The 24,083-nt window shown below is 44.7% G+C and overlaps 2 protein-coding genes across 2 annotated transcripts; both read left to right on the top strand.

Annotated features, from left to right (window-relative positions):
• The first annotated feature begins 4,333 nt into the window (after window positions 1-4,333).
• Window positions 4,334-11,267, top strand: LOC144102344 (uncharacterized). Its single transcript, XM_077635638.1, has 6 exons — window positions 4,334-4,556; window positions 5,831-5,846; window positions 7,077-7,171; window positions 8,412-8,552; window positions 9,865-10,087; window positions 11,060-11,267. The coding sequence occupies exons 1-6, from the start codon at window positions 4,340-4,342 to the stop codon at window positions 11,265-11,267; spliced, it is 900 nt and encodes a 299-aa protein (XP_077491764.1). The 5' UTR covers window positions 4,334-4,339.
• A 792-nt stretch (window positions 11,268-12,059) lies between these two features.
• On the top strand, window positions 12,060-22,333 carry LOC144102343 (uncharacterized). The gene is made up of 5 exons (XM_077635637.1): window positions 12,060-12,165; window positions 15,097-15,247; window positions 17,018-17,191; window positions 19,136-19,261; window positions 22,097-22,333. Exons 1-5 carry the CDS (start codon window positions 12,140-12,142, stop codon window positions 22,331-22,333), a joined length of 714 nt encoding a protein of 237 aa, XP_077491763.1. The 5' UTR covers window positions 12,060-12,139.
• Window positions 22,334-24,083: the final 1,750 nt, after the last annotated feature.

The following is a 24,083-nucleotide window of genomic DNA, read 5'->3' as shown; positions in this document are numbered from 1 at the left end:
TAACATAAAAAGGAAAATTCTTATTGACAACAGAAGCGAAGAAGGCATAGAGAAAGTTTTGGAGAGCCTCCAGCAGCACCCTTGCCGCCAGGCGTTCTGATGTCCCTGAAGACGCCCGTCAAACAGAAAAATTTAAATAGTGCGTAGGGCAAGACCTGCACGAAGTTTTTCTGGAACATAAGTGGCGCATTGTCTCCTGCTATGAGGGACGGCTACTTGTACCACACATTGTGACAGCGGAGCAAGATCTGTTCGGTATGAGTTACTATAAGCTCCAATATCGCCTGGTTATGTACTGCCACTGGAGCAGTTTTAGATAAGCATTAGACAGGAAAGAAATGCAACACCCGCAGAAGCGACAATACAAGAGAAAAAATTAACAAGAGGGCAAAAAATTGAAAACAAGCGCAAATCCAGGTGACATTCAAAGCCTAGTGGAGCGAATACCATGGTTAAAGCGGGGCATGAAATTAACAGTTGCGCGTTATATTTAGATTCACTGTTTACTATCGTTTCTATCGTTTCTTCCCCACTCAGCCCTAAGTAAATACGTCGACGTTAAAGGTTGATAAAAGTTATCTATCTGTTTATTATTTGGTTGAGTAATTAGATACTTAGCTAGGAAGACAGTGTGTTTCTTCTTGCAGCTGGGAGGAAAAAAAATGGCTGGCGGTTTAGCATGGCTAAGCGCGAAATATTGTGCAAAGGCACGGTGGGGCACCCAAATTTTGCGGGTGGGCCGAACCCATTGTGGAAGTGTCCCGGGCCGGTTCCGAACCTCGGTCAATTCAATATTCAAATTTTCTGGGGTGGCGCACCCAAATTTAGGGCGTGGGCCAAGACCGTTCAGGGTGTGTCCCAGGTCAGTTCTGAATATGGTTCAACTCAATTCTCGAACTTTTGGGGGCGAGCCCAAGCAAATTTTTCTGCGTCCCAGATTGGTGCCGAACGTGTTTCAACGAGTTTTAAAATTTTTCAGGGGTGGGCCCTCAAATTTCAGTGCTAGCAAGCCCTATTTTTGGAGTTGGGCCACATTCATTTTGTCATTAGGCCAAGCCTTTCTTCCACCTGAGCACACCCAGATTCATTGGCAGTCAAATTCAGTCAAGGTCATTTCGAGGGAAAATTTTTGAAGGTCCATGTCATATTTAGGCAAAGCCCACATTAGTTACGTGCCAGACTACCTCTCAGGAACGCACTGTACAAGTTTTGTCGATTGGAAAATATCTTGTCTTAGAAAAACCTCCACAAATACTCTCAGAGAGTTGGATTGTTGCCGTATCTCCAAGGAAACTACCATAGGCGCCAGGCCGATGCCGACGGCTGGCATGCGATGAATGTTGTTTCCAGGTTTTTCTGTGAAACAGACCTAGATTCCCATCTGTGACACTTGCGCGTGCTGTGCCGGGCGCGCCTACACGGTGTACAGTGCGGACCACACATCTGCATACGCATTTTTGCTGGGACGTGTGTTTGTGTACATTTAGGTTTTTCTGCATCAGTGCATGTTGCGACTGCACACGTGTTTGTGCCGGGATATGAGGGTGCGCGGAGCCGTTCTCTGCAGCCGTGCGTGGCGTATCTGCAATGAGAAGTGATGTGTGTGCAAGACATGTTCCGCATGTGGAAGACATGTGATGCAGGTGCCTCACGTCGTCTACGCAAGATAAGTGTACCCGGTGTGTGCATGGCTTCCTCTGTAACCGAGACAACCACAAGCAACTCATTGTATTAAGGCATCATCATCCTCCATTCGCACCCAACTCTCCTTTTACTTTCCCTTTCCCCCGTCTCCAGTGTGGAGTAGCAGGCCAGGGTTATCTTACCGCCGGCGTACCTCTCTACTTTTTGATCCTTTCACTAAATTACTTTATCTAAATACTGACGCGCACAGTTCGTCACACAAGCGTATTCTGCATTTCACCTCTATCGAAACTCATTTGCCTTCACTGTTCCCTCGCGGCACGGTTGAGGTGTTACTGAGAGTCAGACAGTTAATGGACATTTCTTTTCCTGAATAAACGCGTATCTTTTGTGTCCTTATGCTGCGCTGTTAGTAAGCACAATATTTCCTGTTGCGTGAATTCGTCAAAGAAGAAGTGAAGCTAAGCACCACGAGCCTCGAGCTGTGCGCGCTCTGTTCTTCAACGAGGCTTACGTCCTTCGCGGTACTCCTTTGTGCTCCTACTTCGAGTGATCGCTTCTCTGCTGTGAGCTCCTCTGTCCATCGACTCGTCGTCTCGGTGAGTGAGTTTGCCGTTCCATGCTTTTGGCGCAATATTGCTGTGTCTAATCCAGCCAGAAGCAGCGGCTCCTTGGATGCGTGCGCAGTCAGCGCACGGTAACAAACCTTAGGTGATGAAGCAATCTTCTACGGCGTCCTTCAGAGGTCACGCGTTACGCATGGAGGGTCGGCGCCGTACTGCACACCGTAGCTTCCTTCTTGCATGGCTTCTGCGAAAAGCGACCTGTGTGAATTGGACCCCCTCTTCAGCGGAGTTAACTGATGAGGTAGCTGGTTTTCCGGCATATTACCGAGATTTTCCTGGTAATGCGACCTTTTCTTTAGATGACAATTTCTGTGGTCAAGTATGTTCAAAGATGGCCTCTTGATCGCTTAGCCGATTGAAGAGCACAATAGCTTCGCGTTGATAAAAGGCAATTCAGGAAGGTTGTCCGATAAATATCTCTGTAACAGAATGCGCAAATTGCACGTGTTAAGGTTTAGCTCCTACCAAGCTTAATTCTTCACATTACATTACGCTAGCTGTCGCTGAACATTGCGTATTAGAATGACCTGCAAAGTCGGTGCTAAACGCGGTGTGTGCTTTATAAGCCGACATAATCTCAAGCGACCGTAAGCCAAGGTCATTTCTGTCCCTGAACAACTGTACCCGTTGTCTCCACGAGAATGGCCCTGTAAGCTTGAATTCTTGCGGTTCCTGGTTTCTACTATGGATTGACATATGCTGTTTTAGTTACATTCGCGAACCTATCATACATCGCGATGACAGACGGCATGTACGGTTTGCTTTGGTTAGCTTAGCTAGCGCTCCATATGGTGTGAAGGCCCACATGCAGCAACCAACTGAACGACACGGAAATTAGAAATATTTAATCACGAAACACTTATGTGAAATGCGACTGAGGAGCAGTGATGCAGGTGCTTTTAAGGGAGCCCTGCCACTAGGTTAAAAATATGCAGTTTTTTCGCCCTCATTGAACTTTGAATGCAGAGTGCTACTCAACCTTTTCCCGCAATTCTTTAAGAACGCCTATGCCGATCGCATCAATCATTGTGCGGCGAAAATTCCTATGGCACCCAACCAAGAAGCTACATAGCGTGTGGACACGAAAGCGAGTTTAGAGCAGAGAAAGCTGCCAATTACTCGCAAAATCGATACCTCTCAAGAACACTAAGACGTTTATCCAGGGATGTTTTTTTATTATCCTTTGATTTGCGCCCCGTCAGCCTGGTCCACAATCTGAGCCCGAAGTGATCCTTAGAGGATAGTCACCGGGCGATTTCTCCGTTTGTAAGCTATTTCCATTTCCGGTGACGTACTCGATTTGACGTACTCGATAGTGCAGTGTCAGAATCGTAATGACTGAGGCATTTATATACACAATTTCTGTAGTTGTATTTTTTTCACTGAAACGGATTTTGTAGTTAAATTTCTATTAGCACTACCTGCAGACGGCATTTATCAGTTAGCTATCCTTGTGAACAAGTGTCCAAACTCCTTAGTGGGCGTTATTTTTCTGATTACTGGCAGATTTTTAACATAACTAAACTGAACTTCGGTGCATCTGCTGCGGTGGTTGAGTGGTTAAGGGGTCGTCTACTGATTCAGAGTACCCGGGTGCGTACCCGACCGCGGCGGCCGCGTTTCGATGGAGGCAAAACGCAAAAGGCGCCCGTGCGCTGTGCGATGTCAGTGCACGTTAAAGCTCCCCAAGAGGTCGAAGTTACTCCAGAGACCTGCACTGCGGCACCTCTTACTTCCTTTGTTCTTTCACTGCCTCCTTTATCCCTTCCCTTACGGCGTGGCTCGGGTGTTCACCGAGATATGCGAGGCAGTTACTGCGCCATTTCCTTTCCTGAAAAAAAATTTTCATTCTGAGTAAACATTAAAACACTGAAAACACCTTTCCAGTGATTCTGCAATCCGTAGCCAATTCTATCATATTCAAGCGCATCATTGAATGAAGCATGCACTTAACGGGAACACGTCCAGGTTAGGTGCAGAGAACGATCACTTAGGTAGCATCGACATTTGAATAGAGACAACCGAGATACACCTCCCTGTCATACATGCGGCTTATGTGCAGAAGTGACATGTTTCATATGCAGGACATCTGCTTCCTAGTCAGCGTCATGTACAGCACTGCCTACAACGACCCGGCCGCTCAGGCCCAGGCATACGGTCAGCATGGCGACGACCCTGCTTCGCACACAGAAGCGTCGTATGGACAGACGCACTTCGACCAGACGTCATATGGAAATGCGCCGTCCGAACAGGCGACCACGGCTTTCCAGTCCACAACATCGGCAGGTAGGAAACAGCAACGACTGAGGTATCCGACTGCATATATTCACCTTGTGCTTTCAAACAGTAGGCCTCCTGCGCTTCGCCACCTTCGTTCATTACGTGCCTCACAGTTGATCAACATTGCTACTAATATCTTGCTTCATTTACTATCACACGCAAAAGTCCATTGAATGCGTGTTCACAGAAAAAAGGTTGCAGCTTCTCCCTGCAACTCGGACGCTTGGTATATTTCCAAGCTGAGAGAGAATGCACGTCTCCTCATACCTTGAGACAGATCAGAGGACTTGATTATGTGAAAGCATCAAATTAATTTTTTATATGCTGTACCATCCCGAATACTTTTTCTAGCAATAGTACATGCTAAACTTCCCAACACACATATGCAGCCGCGGTTTGCGGATAGGTGCTCGTATGCGCTTAAATAATTGCACCGTTATTGCCGCTCTTTAACTAGTGGCGAAAAAGTACTGCTATAGTAAGTGAGCGATATTCATTGTAGATGAACATTTGCTGTGCTCACGAGATGAGTGACTAAAGAAGCTGGCGAAATTGCCTACGTTACTGCAAAGCCCCGATCACACTCTGGATTTGCCGAGACGTTGACCGGAAAGGAGCTTCTTTCTTCTGCCAACAGAGTAAAATTAGGTGCAAAGGGGAAAAAATCTCCAATAAGGCAATGGTCTGGAGGACCAGTGTCGCATCATCAGACTGGTCCAGGCATCCGCCCAAGCTACCGGAGTCCTGAACTGAGGAGTCCGCCTACCTGACTCGTAGAACACTTCAATAAAATAATGTTTTATCTCTCTCTCTCTCTCCAATAAGGTCGACCGAGAACTACAATATATATGCCACCCTACCGAAAAAAGCTGCATCTTGCAATGGCCTAATGCATCTAGCATTAGGGCGACGTTTGATTTTCTTGACCTCTGTATTTAGTTCTTGACCGTAAGCGAGGGTTACTTTCATGTTATGGAAAGGCACGCAAATAGCAAGAGTTCTCTATCTCAATGAAATAAAGATATTAGCGCTTTGTTACTTCATCACTGGACTAAAATATCTTTCTTGTATAGCCAGATTTCAATATTTCTTCTTCTTCTTAAAGGCCATAACCTCACCGGCACAAATGCCTTACAGTAGTTACATCCGGTTCATTCGAAACCAGACAGAGTGCAATTTTCTCGCTCTCATGGTAACGTTTTATTTGTTTATGTTCGGTAGAGTTTGTCGTCCGCATGTCGAGGCGCCTAAACAGTGTTCTTATTTTTTCTTTCTTCCAGTACCGAAGAACAAAGGGTAAGTAAATTCAAGAACAGCAGTTTTGTAATTAAATCATGCTCAAATACACAGCAGACAGCATAAAATTTTTCTATTTATTTTTCTGCAAGAATAATTGCATAAATAGATTGATTATCTCTTTCATGCAGGCAAGTATCTAATAGTGCAGCCAGTCTAGTGCTCAAAGCGACAAATCAGTAGAATGCGCAACGTTTCGCTTAACAGACGCTGTGATAGACGCCGTTAGAAGTTGCACGGACTGCAGATGTGCAATAAAAAAAAACAGAGGTCAACTGCGATTCATTACCAAGAGGAGTTGACACGCAGTGGCCGTCTGTAATCGGAGCTGAATCGCGCATAAAACTAATGGGCAGAATTGTCACCTACACGTAAAATGAAGATGCCTGTCACAGGGGATGCAATCCTGTCCTTTGCGCTATCACATGTGTTGCTATTTCGGAACATCAAAAGAATGTAAACGACATAAACCAAGCAGCATGCTTTGGGATCTTCCTACATATTTGTATTCGGTTCCTTTGCTTCGACTATAACCGTGTAATTAGCAATTTATTGATTGGAACTATACACAATGCCTCAGCGTTGTTTGGATACGTGCAATGCGAAGAAGTTCTCACTGCACTGACAAGATAATTTGGAGTTCCAAATCACGCAGTAATCTGCCTATCACATCCAGGACAGGAATAAAAACATTCAAAAGCAATACGACACATTCGAGACATGGGGGATTGTTAGACTGTTTTCAACGTGTTGCGTAACATAATTGATCGACGCTGACCACGAAACATGATTCAGCGTTGGCATAGAAGTTATAAAAGGAAATTACAGGTGGAACTAAGGGTTACTTACGTGCTTTGAATGCAAAAGCATTGTTTGGTTTTAAATATTCGTTCCCTTCTGATATTTTTTTGGTTTCTCTTCCTTTATAATGACACACCTACTCATTAGCATAGTCATTACGCAACGTATAAGATAGGTTCGCCCTTTTTTCACCAAAAGTAAAGCAGTTTTGTGGCCTATAGGTTGCGTGCTCGCCTCGCCATTGCCCGTACTTTGCGAAGGCATCCATTTTCTTCGAAACCATGGTGACGTTATCTGCGCTTTTCGGGGCCACAGCTACCTGTGTCTATTTTCTTTGCCGACAAGCCGTATAATGCTGTCGCATTAAAACACCAGGTGGAAAAGGTGCTGTTTGCATCCTCCTAAGACGCTTTTATTTCATTGGTGCAGAGACAGCAGCGGCAAGCCCGCCGTGCTGTTGACGTGCGCCATGCTGTCTTCCTTGGTCGCCTCTATGGCCATCACGGCCTTCGTTCTGTGGGGAGGTAAGCCACTGGAGCGCCTAAATAGACTGGCACCAAGAGCCAACTAAAGCGCTGTACTGAGGCGAGAGGAATCTCCTGGTACTTCCTCGAGTACTGCTTGATTGAAAAGGGCACGCCGATAATGCAGTCACCTGACACGCATTAAATGACATTTCGCTCAATCTTTGTTTCTTTTCTTAGCCTTTAAGATGCACAAGGAGGCGCCCGACAATCGAAAGCACCTAATCGGCAACTTGGTGAAAACGGTGCTGCTACATGAGAGACAAATCGTTGCATGCAAGGGTGTCACTACGTTTTCATTTTCAACGAAAGCCATAAAAGCCCTTACAACTTCGCGCTGAGTCCTACAACGCTGGCTGGGCCACCGTTTGCCCAGGACAGCCTTTGTCTGATTCTACGTCAGAGACACTATTCAATAGATAGTGCATTTAGCCATTTATTTCTTGATTCATAAATAACAGGCGACAAACTGCTACTGATGTTGCACTGTGCATAACACATATAAAATCATGCGGGATTGTGTCACTCCCATAAGGGGAATTCTTATGACCGATATACGTGGACTTCATCTATACCCAGCTTTCGTGGACATTACAAATTCGCACCATTGGTCGGCTCTAAGTACGAAAGACTGCGTTATCGATGGAAATATTTTAATTTGCAATTGAGAGAGAGCTTCAAAAGTACGGTTATGTAACGGGCAATGGACGTTCACATTGATGAACTACTTTCCTAGGGGCTGAAGAATCTCACAGATATAATTTTCCATCTTCTTGCACCAACTTGTTTGGCGACCATCAGAAATCATTGGGGTGTGCCAGAGATTAAAAACCATCGGTAATTTTTGATGTTCAATGCAATTCAGCACTTCGTAGCAGCTGCCCAAACTGGAAGCATTTGTCAAGGTTATTGGAACTTGGCAAACATATTTATCAGAAGTAATGGGTATGGCATGTAACGAGGGGTCAAAGTAGTCGATGTTCCGTTTTAATATATTATACCATATTAGATGGTTTGTGGGATAAATTGACGCAGCTGTCACAGCACGAATAGAAGATATTTCAGAGGGCATTTCCTCTGCCGTAGACATAATTCGGCTGATTATGGTAATTTTCATTTGCCTCATTTGCCAGTTTATTTCACGGTTATTTAGAGCACCTGCAGTTCGGGGCACACGAGGTGTTTTGCTGCGCAACGTTTCATACGAACTCGATGAAAACTTCTCCACACGGACGCGCAGCTTCTTCGACCCTTTCGACCACGACGGAGGACGACCGCACGGGGTATAACTGGTATCCGAAGGTCGTCTACCGCGGAAACGTCGAAATCCGCGTAGCCGCCAATCCCGCAACTGAAACAACAGGTGTTACGCCTTCGACAAGTGAGTGCAACGGCCAATTTCTCTAGCGTACGGCGTCTGCCCGCTTTCGGTCAGCGATGCGGCACAGTTAGTCCCTTTGTAAAAGTCGTTCGGCAGGTCAGAACTGGGACCCCGATCGACCGACGTGAATTTAAAAAAGGCGCACTTACTTAGAAGGATGAAAGTGCAGGTTCAAAATACACAGTTACTCAAGATTGACCTCGAGACCTTATGAAACTTGTTTCTCTCGCTATCTGCCTTTTACTGTATCTGCCCATAGTTCTGTTTGAGAAACTCGATATCAATACCCAACAATTCTGTACAGAAGCATTTTTGATTGGAAAATCGTTTATGAACGCTATTTTTTGATATGTAAGATTTCCCTAAAACAATAAATATATCCGCAGGTCACCTGACGGCTGTCTTGCGTTTTTCTTATTAACGTTCTTGCTATCGTCAAAAGTGGTCCCCTTCGGTTTTCTATGGCAGTCTTAACTACTCGATACGATCGACGGAAACTCTCTGACAGAAAGATTTTGCTACATATCAGAAAAAGAGACCATTATCTTCAATATTTCCGTAGCAGTATCCGACAATTTTTCGATTTTCGAAGTTTTTGTCTAAGAATGTTGCACATGAGTGGGATGAAATGCTTCTAAGGAAGTTCCAGACACTGACCGCAGCGGTGCTCTAGTCGTTTGAGCATCCGCTTCGCATGCGCAGGTGCGGGGTTCGATCCCCAGCGCCACCGAGTACCCACCGGTGATACAATGAGTACAGGCTTTGCCCTACGTGGTGCTCGCCTTCTTTAGGGTGAAACACTTGGGAACTGGGCCGTTGACCCCAACTTGAGTACAAGAAACAACCTTGTGCTATGACGCTCTTTGGCCACAGATGCCCTTGGGCCATAAAAATTCACCATCATCATCATCATCATCGTCATCAAACTTGCAGACACATTTGCCACGGCACACTTTCGACAACCTGCCCTGGCCCTAATAAAATTAAACTGCGTATCATTAGCATCATTAGAATGAGAAGACAAGATAACCGCTGGTCCTTAAGTGTAACGGAGTGAATTCCAAAGAAGGCAAGCGTAGCAGGGGCGGCAGAATGTTAGGTGGGCGGATGAGATTAAGGAGTTGGCAGGCATAGGCTGGGCCCAGCTGGCAAAGGAGAGGGTTAATCGGAGAGACATGGGAGAAGCTTTTTCCCTGTGGTGGGTGTAGCCAGGCTGCTGATGATGATCATGATCATTAGCATTCTAGCGTCTCCTTCACCTCTTAGCACGGTGTACGCGCTTGGCCTTAAGTATTGGATCGAACGTGTGCAGGTGTCGGGCCGGAGAAGCTGCTCTGCACGTACGGCCGAAGGACAACGTCAGATGCAGTGATGGCGAGCGACGGCCTCTGCGACGTCGCCTTCTACGACTCCATCTATGCGGACAACACAAACTTCCTCTACGGTGGTAGTCCTTTTGATTCGGATCTCGTCACATTCATGCGGGCTGCCACAAGATACACTCGGACATCTTTGGGAGTGGCGTTTGCGTTTCAGTGAGTGCGCCTACGATTTTGTGAGTGGTTAGGCCATTCGAACGTTCTCGATTTAGTACAACATGAGCTCCGAGGGCAATGTTTTGTATCGATAGCTGCAATACGGTAGCATTCCGAGCCTTCGGCGTGGCGGCGCCGTGGCGGTGGCCGCGCTGCAACCATGTGGCGACACTGCCGCCCTGTGGCGGCCCGCCACGCTATCGCGTGGTTGGTCACGCGATGCGGAGGAGCTGCCGGCGGTGCGGCGCCGTGGCTGATCACGTGGTTCGTCACGTGGTTGGTCACGTGACCAAGTTCCACTCGGGCCAGCTGTAGCTATATCGCGACACTCCAGGATTAACCAGAGCTAAACCACCGCCAATTTTTTACGTCACAGATGCATCCTTGTAGTTCACACCAAAACATATTTTCTGTTATTTTATACTAATTGTTTTTAGGACTGTCTTGTTGCTGCCTTTTACATGATTTTGAAGCGAAAAGCTTAACTACATTAGGGAAAGCAGTTGTCGCCTAGGCTGGAGAATGACCTTGAACGACCTTCAGCCCAACCCTGTTAGCCATGCATGGCCATATGTGGTACGTTTATGGTGTCGACCCCTTTACCCATGCCATTTAGATGACCTTCGAGCCTTTGATCTTTGACCGCTGACCTTAGACCTTTGACATTGGGTCAACTTTGGGTTTACCTTCAAGCTTAAGAACATCCGATGGGGCAATGTGAAGCAACGTGATGACATCTGATGGGGGGTGTCGTAAAACCATGTGATAGCACGCCATAGCCACGTGGTCGGGTGGCTATATATAGAACGGCTGTCGCGAACGCATAGCGGAGCTGCCATGGACCAGCCTCAGACGCTTAGCAAACGTGCTTGCTTTTCGCTGAATTCCAGGTTTAGCCAAGTTAAGCTGCTGCCAATTTTTTACCAACGTATTCCACCTATGGACCCGTCGCGCGACGTCACATCTATGCAGGCACTTGAATCGGCTGGGAAACGACCTCAGGAAAACCAACCCGGGTCCCCTGGAGCTGTTCTGGCACAGCGGCATCTACCACACCGGAATACTGGACACTCCCGCAAACTCGTCCAGAAATCAAATGACGACGGCCATGTACCGGCTCAGGGTACTGTTCACTGTCGCATGGGTATCTAAGCGTCCTGCAACAATTATAACACCTTGATTCTGTCCAACGCTCCCTGGCCGGCGTCAGCAGTTGCCCATGTAATCTTCCTGATAGTGTGACTCTATCGAGCATGTTTTTCTTCGACTGGAATTGACGTCATGACCACAAAAGGCCATCACTTGCAAGCGCTCAGCATGAGAAATGCATCGGGAATCTTTTTTTAATCTAGTTGTGAAGAGAAACAGCTAACCTTTCTATACATCGGCATATAAATATTGAACGATCTGCAGTCAGGTGCGCTCTGATTAGAAATAAATTTATTTACTTATGTACACACGCCAAGGTTACCGGATACGTTGACATTCACAAGTAGACTTGACGCTAAGCATGTAAGGCGAGCCAATTAAAGAGGTACCATAAGAATCTACAATCTGACGACTGTTGTCATACTCGCTGTCGTGCCAGGAGCAGATGAGATTGTGGCGATCGGAGATTGGCAGTTGAAAGCGCTGTTTATTGTCTATCGTTCAATCACTGGCAGGGCAAAATATCGAAAATGCGTTAGCGACATTTGACGAGAACTCAAGAAGCCACTGAACAGCAGTAATCTTCCACTGAATATGCTGCAAAAATTTGTAGAGAAAAGTAATTAAACCCAGACAAGAGATGTTATGCGGCTATGGTAAAGCTTCATACTTGCTGAAACTATACACCGATCAATGTAATTTTATCGTGCAGGACTGTAGTTCTTGAAAAATAAGACAGCTGTCTGGGCACGCGGTGGAATTAAATGATTTAAAACTAGGAAGCAGCAGGTTTCTCTGCACTTTTCTCTCTCACAGGAGCTGGATAACCTTGGCCAGTCCCAAAGGGGGCTAGGCCACCAGCCGCTCACAGTTCTCGCCGTGCCAGCTCCTGGCAGGCAGTGGATGTACTTCTTGGACGAAGAGTTTAAGTGAGTTCCGTTCGATGTGTTGCAAACAAGTTATTGCAGGCGTAGTTTTAAGCCTGAGATTTGAGGTAGGAGAAGTATGGAGAACAAGCAAGTTAACTTGTTAGCAGCGCTCTAGAGAACATTCTGTTTCACGTCTCATATTTGTAGTACACTCCTTGAGCTGTTCTTTCGTGGGTTCACACATACCCAGCAATTCTGGACAAAAGCATTTTTGAGCGGAAAGCTGTTTATGGACGAAATTGTTCCATACAATGTAAGATTTCACTTTAACAATGAACATATCCGCAAGCCACCCTACGGCCTACCTGTATTTTTTATTGACGTTTTTGCTACCGTCAAAAGCGTTCGCCATCGGTTTTCTATGGTAGTCTTAACTGATCGATGTGATCGCAGGAAACAGCTTAAAAGAAAGATTTTGCTAAATATCAAAATATTGAACCATTACCTTCCATATTCTGTTTAACTGTGTCTTACAATTTTCAAATTTTCAAAATTTTTTCCCGGGAAACCTGTACTCCTTAAAGATGCAGCAACATGGTGGAACCTGCAACTTTCCTCGGAAGATAACCACCAATACTGTTGCACTTAAGATCTGCCTGTGACTGACTTATAACGTGAACATTTTACGTGACGCCATTGCGTTTTCTTTCACTACTGCCAGCTAGAACGAGTAAGAAAAGGTTTTTTCGTATTTGCATAACATCACAGCGCTCACATGGCGCAGGGGGTGTCGCAGCAAGGAAATGTCCTCATAACAATTCTCTGCAAGCCAATGCTTTAATTACGAGCCGCCAGATCAGAGAAACCGCGAGATAAAACGATCAGAACCCGCCGCGGTGGCTCAGTGGTTGGGGCGCTCGGCTACTGATCCGGAGTATACGGGTTCGGACCCTACCGTGGCGCCCATGTTTAGATAAGGCGAAACGTAAATTCGCCCGTGTGCTTTGCGATATGTCAGAGGGCGTTAGACATCCCCAGGTGGTCGAAATTATTCCGGAGCCTTCCACTAAGGCACCTGTTTCTTCCTTTCTTCTCTCAGTCCCTCCCTAATCCCTTACCTTACGGTGGGGTTCAGGTGTCCTCCGAGATGCGAGAGAGATACAGCGCCATTTCGTTTTCCCAAAAACCAATTTTAAATGATGAGATGCAATTAGTAAGAGTAGCAAGATCAGCGTAAGCCACGAGGCGCAGTACATTTCAATAAATTTGAAAGGGACCGTAAAACACAAACTCAAAGCTGTAAATTGTGCTTCGAAGGAAACTATAGGGATCGGTAGAAATACCTTTCAGGCGATGTAGACACAGAAACTATGATGATGATGATGATTATGGATTTTTATGGCGCAAGGGCAGCTATGGCCAAAGAGCGCCATGTCACAAGGTATTTTTCTTTTTCTCAAGGTGGGGTCAAAGACCCATTTCCCAAGCATTTCACCCTAAATAACTTTGGTTACCCTTTACTGGAATAAGGTAGCTAAAACCAAACAATATTTCCCACTTTTGTACCACAAGAAAAGCAGCTGTAGAGTTAATGTTATAAACATCTACCTTAGAAGAAATTGAAAGTCAAACTCTCCTGTAATGTAGATGGAAATATAGGCTTGGTAAAAATGCGAAATGAGAGTACTAGCACTAGTAAAGGAAACATAGGCAACTGAACAGATGCCTGAACACAGCGATTAATCTTTGTTTGGAAAGGTTCCGACCCGGCCTTGCATTCTGAAATAACCTCATTTTTAACAGATATACCGATAGATGGTAGCGTAAACATATTTTACAATAGCGACGGCGCCATTCACTTCAAAACTGAAAGACGGATCAATAGTTTTGTGTTTCTTACGAGGCAATATCGGACTCGCCTGAAGACTCGCAGCACGGTTCTCAGCAGCGAGGCTGGGCAATAGGCAACCTTTATTCATAAAATCTGCTCTCGCGCAAGCCTTGCGCTTCCTCGCAATAGGCGCCATTTTGTCAATGGAATGAGCGACGGCATTTCGCCTCCATTTATAAGCATTTTTCTAATGGAGGCATTGACCACCATCTGGACATCGTGCTACGATGGCGAGCACCATAACCACTTAACCACCGTGGCGGGTAAGTAATAACGTCTAAGCGGTTAAAAAAAGAGCAGCCTGTATAATAGTGATCTAAAAGGCTTTAACGGAAGGCGACATGAATTCTCTGTTGTTGCTTATTTAGTTGTGGCTGGCAATTCGTATTTTATTAAAAAGAATAAATTTCCACATTAAGTTACACTACCTTAAAAATAGAAAAATTTGCTGATTGCGCGCGTGGTTACGGAACCGTCGGCCTAAGCTACGTTATGACCTCGACTGTACTAAATACAGAGCCATGTAAAAAATTGCATGCAAACGTCCTTTTCCATTGGTTACAAACCACGAGCGTTTTGCAGCTATCCAAGTACTTGAAATGCAGCAAGGAACTCCAGCTTAAGTTACCAGAAAGAGGTTCGGAGCTCAAAAAAATAGAAGCACAAGACAGTTTAAAGGTAATCCGGAAACAAAAAAAATACAAGGCACAAAGATTTGGGGAATACTTCACAGGGACATGCAATTCATAAACGTAGCCCATGAAAGAAGCTAAGCCGCATGTCTCAGATATGACTGAGTGAAAGAAAAATTTGATTTCTTCAGCTCATGCTTTAGGTTTTGATCATAATATTCTCAATGGTGGCGAACTCGAGAAAGCTACTCCTGCGCGTGTATTACCTGGGTTATTGAAATGCAGTAGTTAACCGTTAATCATCACATTTATACAGATCATTTATATACGTTTCTATAGCTAGCCGCCACGGATGCAGATATTTCACAGGGCCGCATTCGTTCCACTCAATAGAATCAATGAAATGTGCATGTGAAATGTCTGGACAGAGTATTTTCGTCAGGGCTGACTAGCTGTGTTTACCTGCAGGCGGCTCCAGTTTATTCCAAACTACATAGTTGTGTACGGCCACTACCAATTTGGCGACAACACGGTTGACAACTGCGCTGTCATGCCCCCCACCCGTCTATCAGCGGTTGCCTTGCCACCTCAGCTCCGGACGACCTACCTTTACGAATTGGTGAGTTGGCGCACCTGACTGAGGACAAACGTTATTCGCCTTTAGATAAGAGGAACATTTATCTTGCATTTAGAAGGCAGAAGGTAGAGCAGGTTCTTTGGAGGATTGTCCGATTGGCATACATAGTGCTTGTGTTATTGTAGGAACGGTCTTTGTACAGTAGTCTTCCTACAACAGACTGGTTGTTACAGGATCAGCTCTATTGTCACAATAGGAGCTTGCGCAAGACCACACTAAATGCCGTCGCTAAGCCAAGAAATTGGCATTACAAATCTGTGTGCAGTAGAATATTAACGCAGTAATGTATCGTAAGCTCACTTCATCATATCGTTAGAAACCAGAGCCACCTTGTACGGGACGCCACAGATAGGATAAACACAGGAGCTCAAGAGAAATGGGCCAAGAGGGGCTGCCAAGAATTTTCACGAGTTAAGATCTTCTTTTGAGCCATATATAGAGGATTTACGATAACTTCTAACCACAAATGCTTCGTACTATACAAATAGAAGACGTACTATTATTGCACATGAGAAGCCTGATAAGTTAGACCATCCCGAACCACAAAATCTGCATATGTTATAGGCCAGTGAACTATTATCCTCATATATCAGAACAGTGACGAGTTCTTAGCTTTTCAAGTGTTAAGATAAGGTGCAGAAAAGCAGGCCTTTTATGCTGGAAGCTCTCGGCGCCTTCTGTACATAGCAGGTACCGTACGTTCTAGGGCGTGTGTTTCAGAATTGCTCGCTAAAAAAATACAGAAGTTTTGCAATTCCTTTCAGAAGTGGTTGTCATTAAATGAGGTAAGCTAGAAATAGAGGCAAATAGAGAAAGCTAGAGACGTGAGCTTCCCACTCTGCGCGTATGAGTGTTGCCACGAAGTGCGCAAACAAATGGAGGGCTACGAAGCTCGGACCTAACCGAGCTTCGACCTAAACTTTACCAAGCTTTCGATCACATTGCAGCAGCGTTGCCACTCTGCCGAGGCGAAAGGCAGGCAACAAGAGCAAATTCAAAAATATGATTTTCTTCCTATCTGAACTTCATATTTTTCGGAATTTTGAAGTGCTCGTTGAAACACCTGGTACAGCATCCATTAGACATTTCACAACAAAAGCTGTTACAGCGCCGAGGCATATATTTTCCTGATCATATATTTAGTGGGCCGTAGTCACCGCCTTATTCAACAGATGCAAAACACTGTTCGGTCACCGCTAAAGCAAATTTAAGGGCACTTAATGAGCAATTCCAAGGAAGCCTTACTTTACGATAAAGGGCACACGGCAGACAGCGTAAAATATAATATATTTTGTCAAATAGCACCGAAAGGTAAAAACACAATTTTATAATAATACGTCAGTAGTGTTTGTCTCAGCACTGTTCCAAATGTGGGATACAGAAATGTCAACGTTCAACCGCGTGATTTCGCTGCAGGTTCTTTCCTGCGATTTCCAATGCCCAAATAATATCGCAAATTTGTTGTTTCTCCCATATTACGGCACTCAGTTATAAAATGTCAGGCAACAGCTTTCATTTGCATCGCTGTCTCATGACACATTTCAGTCTGCTGTCGGTCTGTTTATTTAGCAGTATAATTAGCAAACTTTACCCGTTTTTCTATATCAGCTAGTATGCTCACGTTCTTATAACTATGCGGATAAAGCCATCTGTGCACTTCCAAAGCCGATTTTCAAGATTAGTGTCCTGAAACTCAGCAAACTGTAGTGGCACCCCAGAGGTGTAATCTCCTGAGCATGTTTTGTCTCCCAGACGGCTGGCCCTCAGGCACTCCGAGAGCTGGAGAGGAAACAGGTGCCCACACACGCGCTGCTTTCCGTTACCATGAAGGGGCGCTGGACGACGGTCTATCCGGGACAGCCGCTAGATTTCTTCTCCCGGTGTGAGCTCAACCCCTCGGCGACGTCGTTCGGCAGCTACGCTGAGGTGAGGGAGCTCAACTGCGTGGTCTACAGGTCTAGCCTCTGGTGTTGGCCTCCTAAGGGGATGTCGACGTTGCTACGGTTTGTTCACCTTTTGTAAGTGTCTATATGTGTGAACGCCCGTACATTCAGTGGTGCACACTTGTCCTTAAGGGGGACGGAGTGAACTTCAAGAGAAGGCAAGCTTAGCAGGGGGCGCAGAAAATTTGGTGGGTAGATGAGATTAAGAAGTTCTCAGCTGGCACAGGACAAAGGCAATTGGAGATACATGGAAGAAGCCTTTGACCTGCAGTGGGCAAAGTCACGAGGATGGTGATGCTGGAGGAGCCTGCATGTGTTTTGGAGTGCGCACTTGTCTGTGAATTCATTGTATGGAAGCAATTCTCAATTCCTGAGAGAGGTATTTAAAGTCAATCTACTTTTCCTCCCCTGAAGTTACTAACCTTCTAAAGTCCTTGGCATCCTTAGAGCGACGAAATATTAGCGTGCAAACAAGAAATGTTGATGCGTGGGCAGTTCCTCATTTTCGTACATTTTATAAATATCAGTCACTTACCCATAACCTCCCTAAAATACTAAACAAATATAGACACACAGTGGGCTTGAACAAAAAACAATTACATTCCTGTTTTGTGCAGTTGTGATCCATTAATCTTTGTTTGTTGTTTCCGCGTATGTGCTTTTCAGTTGTTTTATTTTGGTTTCAGTTCATTACTGGTAGCTTTATGTGATTGACATCATTATTACCTGTCACAGTAACTGTTTTATTATTTCCCTATTACTGTCTACCTATGTACTATTCATCTATTATGTTTCTATTCTTTACGCTGCTGCCTTGTAATGGTCTCTTGGGCCTCGTCAAGCTTTTGTGTAGCTTTTAGCCCAAGAGACCATCCAGTTGTCTTCTTCTGGAAATAAAGATGTACTGTACTGTACTTCCTCTAAAGCAAACAGCGCGGTCGTTAGCATCATAATATACCACAAAATACCAAAATATAGGCCCCTGGTGTCCCTAGAAGGGCCTTCTTTTATTTGCGTGGGTTTATACTAAAACTGAGCTCGATATGGAGATGATTGTGCTATTGGCGATGTGTACTAAATGCCCTAAAGTGATTCTATTGACTTCAGCAGGGCATGCGATCATGAAAAATTTGGCTTGGGTTTTTTTAAATGTGGCCGCACCATTTTGGTAACGTTCACGACGATCAAATTTGAGGCAGTCTTGTTGTGAGAGACTTAAGTTATTGTTTAACATACTTATGGTTTTCGAGGACAGCGATGCGCTTTCATATTCACAATAGGGCTGAAGGATATCCGTATAGAGGGCGTCATTATTTGAACAAATAAACAACGTTGCAGTTTTCAACTAGAAAAGAACCTGCTCTGTAATTGTGCCTCCATCTCTCACCTTTTATTGCCAGTCCGCTTGCGCTGCACTATTAACAGTACATGGACATAGTGTAAATGAACAGAAACGAGCAGTAAAAAGAAGCAAAGTTTCTAGGATAAAAGAGAAAAATAATTAAAACAGCACACACTCAAGAAAATGGCGCTTTCACATCCAATGGCCTCAACTACGTAACACTCGAGTAAAAAGCATCGCCTTAAGCGTGCGGTCTTCTTTCGCGAAACTGGAAAGCCGAAGAGTTTCAAGGAATTCGGTCTTTTATTTCGCTGCTCCTGCAATACGGGTAAAGCTCTTTTCTCCTCTCCTACCTGAAAGACACCAACACTGCGTTGCAGCAAACGTCATGCTATTTACAAATAGGAAATGCAGGGGATGTGAGAAAAGCAGTGTTCCTCGGCCGTTTCTGCAAGGTGATGTTTCATCCGCAGTTTACTAAAGAATTTTAATTAAGAAAAAGCGTGGCGCAAGTCCCTCCGCCGTTCGTGCAACGGTACCATCGTCTCCACTGATGACAGAAAGTTTCATACCTTTCTCTACCAGGTGTGCAAGGACCGAAATTACCAGTACAACCTCAGGTACGCACCCCAGCACTATGCCGTGCTGACTTACGAAAGCACAAACCGGTCTGCGTTCACGTACGACAACGAAGATGGACTGGCCGCCAAAGTAAGTGGCTTCCTGAATATCTTACCTAAGATTTAGTTACGGTCTATGTGAGAAAATTGAGTTTTGCGGAGATCGTTCATGGTATGCTTCTAGAGCAAGCCCACAATGAATGGAAATATTGCCCATATATCTAGGTTGCACTTGATCGAAATTAACATTTAAAAAAAATGTTATAACATCAGGCGTGCAGCAGCGTTTGTAATACTTCCGAATCGAGGCGCGCGCTTCCTCACCCTTACTCACTCCCCCCCCCCCCCCCCCCCCTCACGCACTAAATCAATCAATCATTCATTTAATAAATCAATAAATCGAACAATTGCTTCAATCATCAATTGGTCAGTCAAATGTTATTCAGCCGAGTAACCAAAGAATCATTCACTAAATGGATAAATAATTAACTGAATGATTAATAATTTATTTCTGGAGTTTGGCGCTGTTCAAACAAGCTATAGTGTGGTTTAGGAATGACGTATGCAGCAGTACACCAGCTACTCATGTTCTGGGAATTGCGCTACGGCAAAACGTTTACATGGATGTAGAGGCCGGTTCCTTTTAAAGGACCTTTCCGAAATTTTCCCCGCCTTGCAGTGCTGCATAGGTCTTTTCTGAGGCTTTAGCAAGGATGCCTCTGATGGTTTTTTCTCAAATTATCCTTGAAGCATTATTTGTACAATTTCTTAATCATAACATCAAATAATTTTTTTAATAATTTTTTAACTAATTTGGCGTTTCAAATGCCGCAGAAAATACAGGCCAGAATTAAACCTTTAAGTGTCCTTCCGTTCATAACTAGTATAAAGCAGATGCTGAAGAATTGCTTGGCCCCTTCTGTCTTAATAGAAATCTAAGTCCGAGCGAAATGCCTCGAATTCATAAGGAATGTCTAGTAATACATATAAGTTTATTTGACGGATTGCACACGCCTGAGCTTTTAAGGGAGATAAGAGAAAGTACTACTGTGGTTACCTTATGCAGGAATTTATTTTGGCTCACTAGTGTTGCTTAGTGCTATCTTATTCGCCGCCGATTTATTATGAAAAACTTCAGAAAATATCAATGCTATGAAATTGTTTAATACATATATATTTGAGCCTAGTTGCAGATTTAGATTTCTCAGTCCACATTAGGCTTTAAATGATTTTTGGTCATTTATCGGCAAATACGTGCGAATATAATGCGGGAACCCCAGCCCATTTGAGGCCGTACATGAAGGTGAACTTAACCGAAAATTTAGGACTTTTTCCTACAATGGTAGCCAGTAAAAAAAAATGCTTTAACCGCGAAAAGGATTCAAACCTTTTAAGTGTAAAAGTGCTTACTTTGTTGAGTATTTCGTCAAATATTTTGTTGGGTAATTATATTGCAAAAGCTGCATATTGAGCCTACATTTGCGTGGACCCGCCACTAGCCTTTGGCTATGGGTCCAAGATGTTTTGTATTTCAGATACTATTCCAATAAATAAATAAACAGCCTGTCGCGCTAAAAATGTCGTCTCCCTCGTCTTTCTTCCGTTTGTTCGGCGCTTCCAAGCGCTTGAAGAGAGTTCAGCGGCCGCCGCATCTCTCCAGTGCAATCGTTAGAGGGGACACTTGAAATCTTCTATGCGTGGACAGGGGCGGATTTTCGTAACCACAAATTGAGATAACAGGGTGGCCTCGAAAGCGAGACGGCTCGCTATGGCGGACGGAGAGCGACCAGGCACTGCGCCGCGGCAAATATCGAAATCAACTGAGGACACTCAACGCACTGATCATCTCAGAAAGCAAAAGCGGCAAAGCGCGGTGACACGTGAAACAACAAAAGCGGCGTTGCATGCCCAGCGTTGTTTGCAGTTAAGGAAAACCGCTCATAGCGTAGGCTCCTCAAGCAGAGAGAGCAGCCACAAGCACCATATAGGCTGCGTAGTACAAAGTTTTCAAGCGCACTAAGACAGGGGTTCGTTGGAAAGCGAACTGCCCTCGACTAGAGTAGTGTGAGGTTGCCACCATCGAGTGGTCCGTCCTAGTATGTGCTATGCCTATTGTGCGTAGCATTCCATACCCACATCTACTCCGGACAACGAGGCGTACTAATTGTGTGTACTCGATCTCCCCACATCGTTACTCAAAGTGCCCTCCAGAGAGTCGTTCCAACCGATGTTAAGATGCCGGCCGAGAATGTTCTGGCCACTGGTCCTTCTCGTAGCTTGTGAATGAAAAAAGGTTTTCATCTGAATATCAATAGTTCATGTTAGAAAGAGGTTGGTCAGATGGTTCTTGATAATCACAAAGTCAACAAGGGAGGGAAAACGTCGGAGCGCTTGCCAACGTTTCGACCAGTAGACATGTCATCGTGTGGACACAGCATTCACTGGCGGGATTTAAATCGAGTCATCCCTCCGAGCAGGAAAGCCAGGTGAGAGGAAGGAAGCGTGTGATGTGGGAAAGCTGTTAGGGAGGGAAGGATAACTCTTGTCCAGATATGATGGCTGGTAAAGTTGATTAACCGGTTGACCTGAAAACTGCGACCTGCAACCAAGCGAACCGCGAACTGCAAGACTGCAAAGCTGCAAAACTGCAAAACTGGGTTGACCTACGAACCGAAACGTTGGCAAGAACCATGATATTTTTTCTCTCTGTTTCACTTTGTTAACCTCAATAGGTTATTTTATCACGAGCCTTCGCGGAGCAGATGCTTCGCATGCAAATACTCTGTCATGTTTCTTTATTACAAATTTTTAAAATGTATTTTTTTATAATCGTAAAAAAAATTTCCACGTATTTCTCTGAGGAGTGTGGAACCCAATTTTAGTAACTGCGAGTGACATTTCCGTTTTCCTTACTCCCTGATTGCAGTTGTGCAAGGTGAAGTATCAGGAACGGGACGTAACATTCGGCATCGCTGCCTACGACGTTGACTATGACGACTACGCCAACGAGTGTGCCTCGATAAACAAGTTCGGCGAAAACAGCCGCTTGAAGGCGCTGAGAAAGATCGTCGACTTCTACAAGAATCTGGGCAGCCAGATGTTCAACGAGGCGTCGTGCACGAGTGCCTTTTCCTCCACCTTCCCGCTACCTTCACCAAAATAAAATATAATCGATGAAGTGATGACAACTTGAAGCGTGAAAATAACGACGAGTTTAGATACATTGCCGTTATGCAAATAAAAGAAAGCAATCTCACAATTCGTATTTCGACCGTATTAGCACGAACACACTATGCTGTGTCTGTGTTTTAACAATGAAGGCGATACAGCGAGTATTTGATCAAAAACATTAGCTGCAATTTAGCTACTACCCGCCGCGGTAGGTCAGTTGTTAGGGCGCTTGGGCGCTGATCCGGAGTTCCGAGGTTCGAACCCGACCGTGGCGGCTGCGTTTTTATGGAGGCAAAACGCAAAACGCGTCCGTGTGCTGTGCGATGTCAGTGCACGTTAAAGATGCCCAGGTGGTCGAAATTATTGCGGAGCCCTCCACTACGGCACCGATTTCTTCCTTTCTTCTTTCACTCCCTTCTTTATCCCTTCCCTTACGGCGCGGTCAAGGTGTCCAACGATATATGAGACAGATATTGCGCCATTTCCTTTCCCCAAAAACCAATTACTATTATTATTATTAAGAGGTCGGCTACTACCTGCTTCCGGCAGGAAATTTTCTATGCGAGGAATTTAACACGGCAGCACCATTAGTAAATGAATATAGCAACCCAATTGGTGATTGATTGGTGACGTCACTGATTTTCTGATGTCGTGATTAACTAGTCACTTGGCTATGTTTAATAGCTTATAACTGAGTAATTGGTGAGGTTATCATAAAACAAATTAGATATTTACAAGCCAAAAGATGAGTAGAACAAGGTAGGCACCAATATTAACTAATGAAGTTAATATTTAGTTATGGTTAGGCTTAAATTTATTTCCTTATACTTAATTACCCTGACCTAATCGTATAACTAGTGGCATATTCGTAAAGCGGTTGATGAGTAGAACATGCTAGACATCAATATCGCCTAATTAGCTTAATATTTTGTTATGGATAGGCTTGACATGGCGACCATGAAGACAGCACTCTGCAGCTCACAACTTCATACCTCGAGGCGATCGACCGGGCACCTTCCGCCTTGAGGTAAGAAAAAATGGCCCTCCAAATAGTCGAAAATTTTTTTTGGCCAAGGTATGAGGCAGATACTCTTTAATGCTCGTTACCTCAACAACTTCCAGACTGTAGCCGGTTATTTTTTTTTTTCATATCCAAAAGAGGCTATGTGGTTGGACGGACGGAAACCGGACAGAATTTGCGGACAAAGAGAGGAGGAAATATAGCAGTTGTAGAACTTTTGTAGTGGTTTTTTATTAATATAATAGTAAAAAGGAAGAAAAGGATTTTTGCTAGCCCCGGCATCTGCAATCGATACTGAAGCACCTGATCTGGGGCAGCGGAAATGAAGGATAGCAGCAGAATGGAGAAATTAAATGAAAGAGGTGAGGGGACAGGAAGAGAGGATAGGGGGAGTAGTATATACAGACTATTTACACAATAAGAAATATGTCCAGGTTGTGCGCGTGATTAGTCCATGTTGTAGGAATTAAATCACACACGCGCACAGCACTGTGTTGGCTACAACTGGAGTGGACAACAGAGTGCTGTGCGCGTGTGTGATTTAATTCCTCTAAAATGAACTAATCACCCGCGCAACCTGGACACATTTCTTAAGACCTTTCACAGGACATACATTTTACGTGCGACTTCGGCACACTTAATTTCCTCTCAGGAATATTCACAGGTGACTAACTACCGACTCACAGTAATGGGCGTCACCTCCGTAATGCACAGATGCCTC

The sequence above is a fragment of the Amblyomma americanum genome, chromosome 8 (genome assembly GCF_052857255.1).
Source record: "Amblyomma americanum isolate KBUSLIRL-KWMA chromosome 8, ASM5285725v1, whole genome shotgun sequence".
In the NCBI taxonomy this organism is placed as follows: domain Eukaryota; kingdom Metazoa; phylum Arthropoda; class Arachnida; order Ixodida; family Ixodidae; genus Amblyomma; species Amblyomma americanum.
This window is presented reverse-complemented; position numbering and strand designations above follow the sequence as displayed.

Coding starts and splice junctions, on each gene's coding strand:
- LOC144102344 (XM_077635638.1), top strand. CDS start 4,340: ATGTTTCATATGCAGGACATCTGCTTCCTAGTCAGCGTCATGTACAGC. Junction 7,172..8,411: donor GGCCTTCGTTCTGTGGGGAG/GTAAGCCACTGG, acceptor ACGGACGCGCAG/CTTCTTCGACCCTTTCGACC. Junction 8,553..9,864: donor AGGTGTTACGCCTTCGACAA/GTGAGTGCAACG, acceptor GAACGTGTGCAG/GTGTCGGGCCGGAGAAGCTG.
- LOC144102343 (XM_077635637.1), top strand. CDS start 12,140: ATGTACTTCTTGGACGAAGAGTTTAA. Junction 12,166..15,096: donor TTCTTGGACGAAGAGTTTAA/GTGAGTTCCGTT, acceptor GTTTACCTGCAG/GCGGCTCCAGTTTATTCCAA. Junction 15,248..17,017: donor CGACCTACCTTTACGAATTG/GTGAGTTGGCGC, acceptor TTTGTCTCCCAG/ACGGCTGGCCCTCAGGCACT.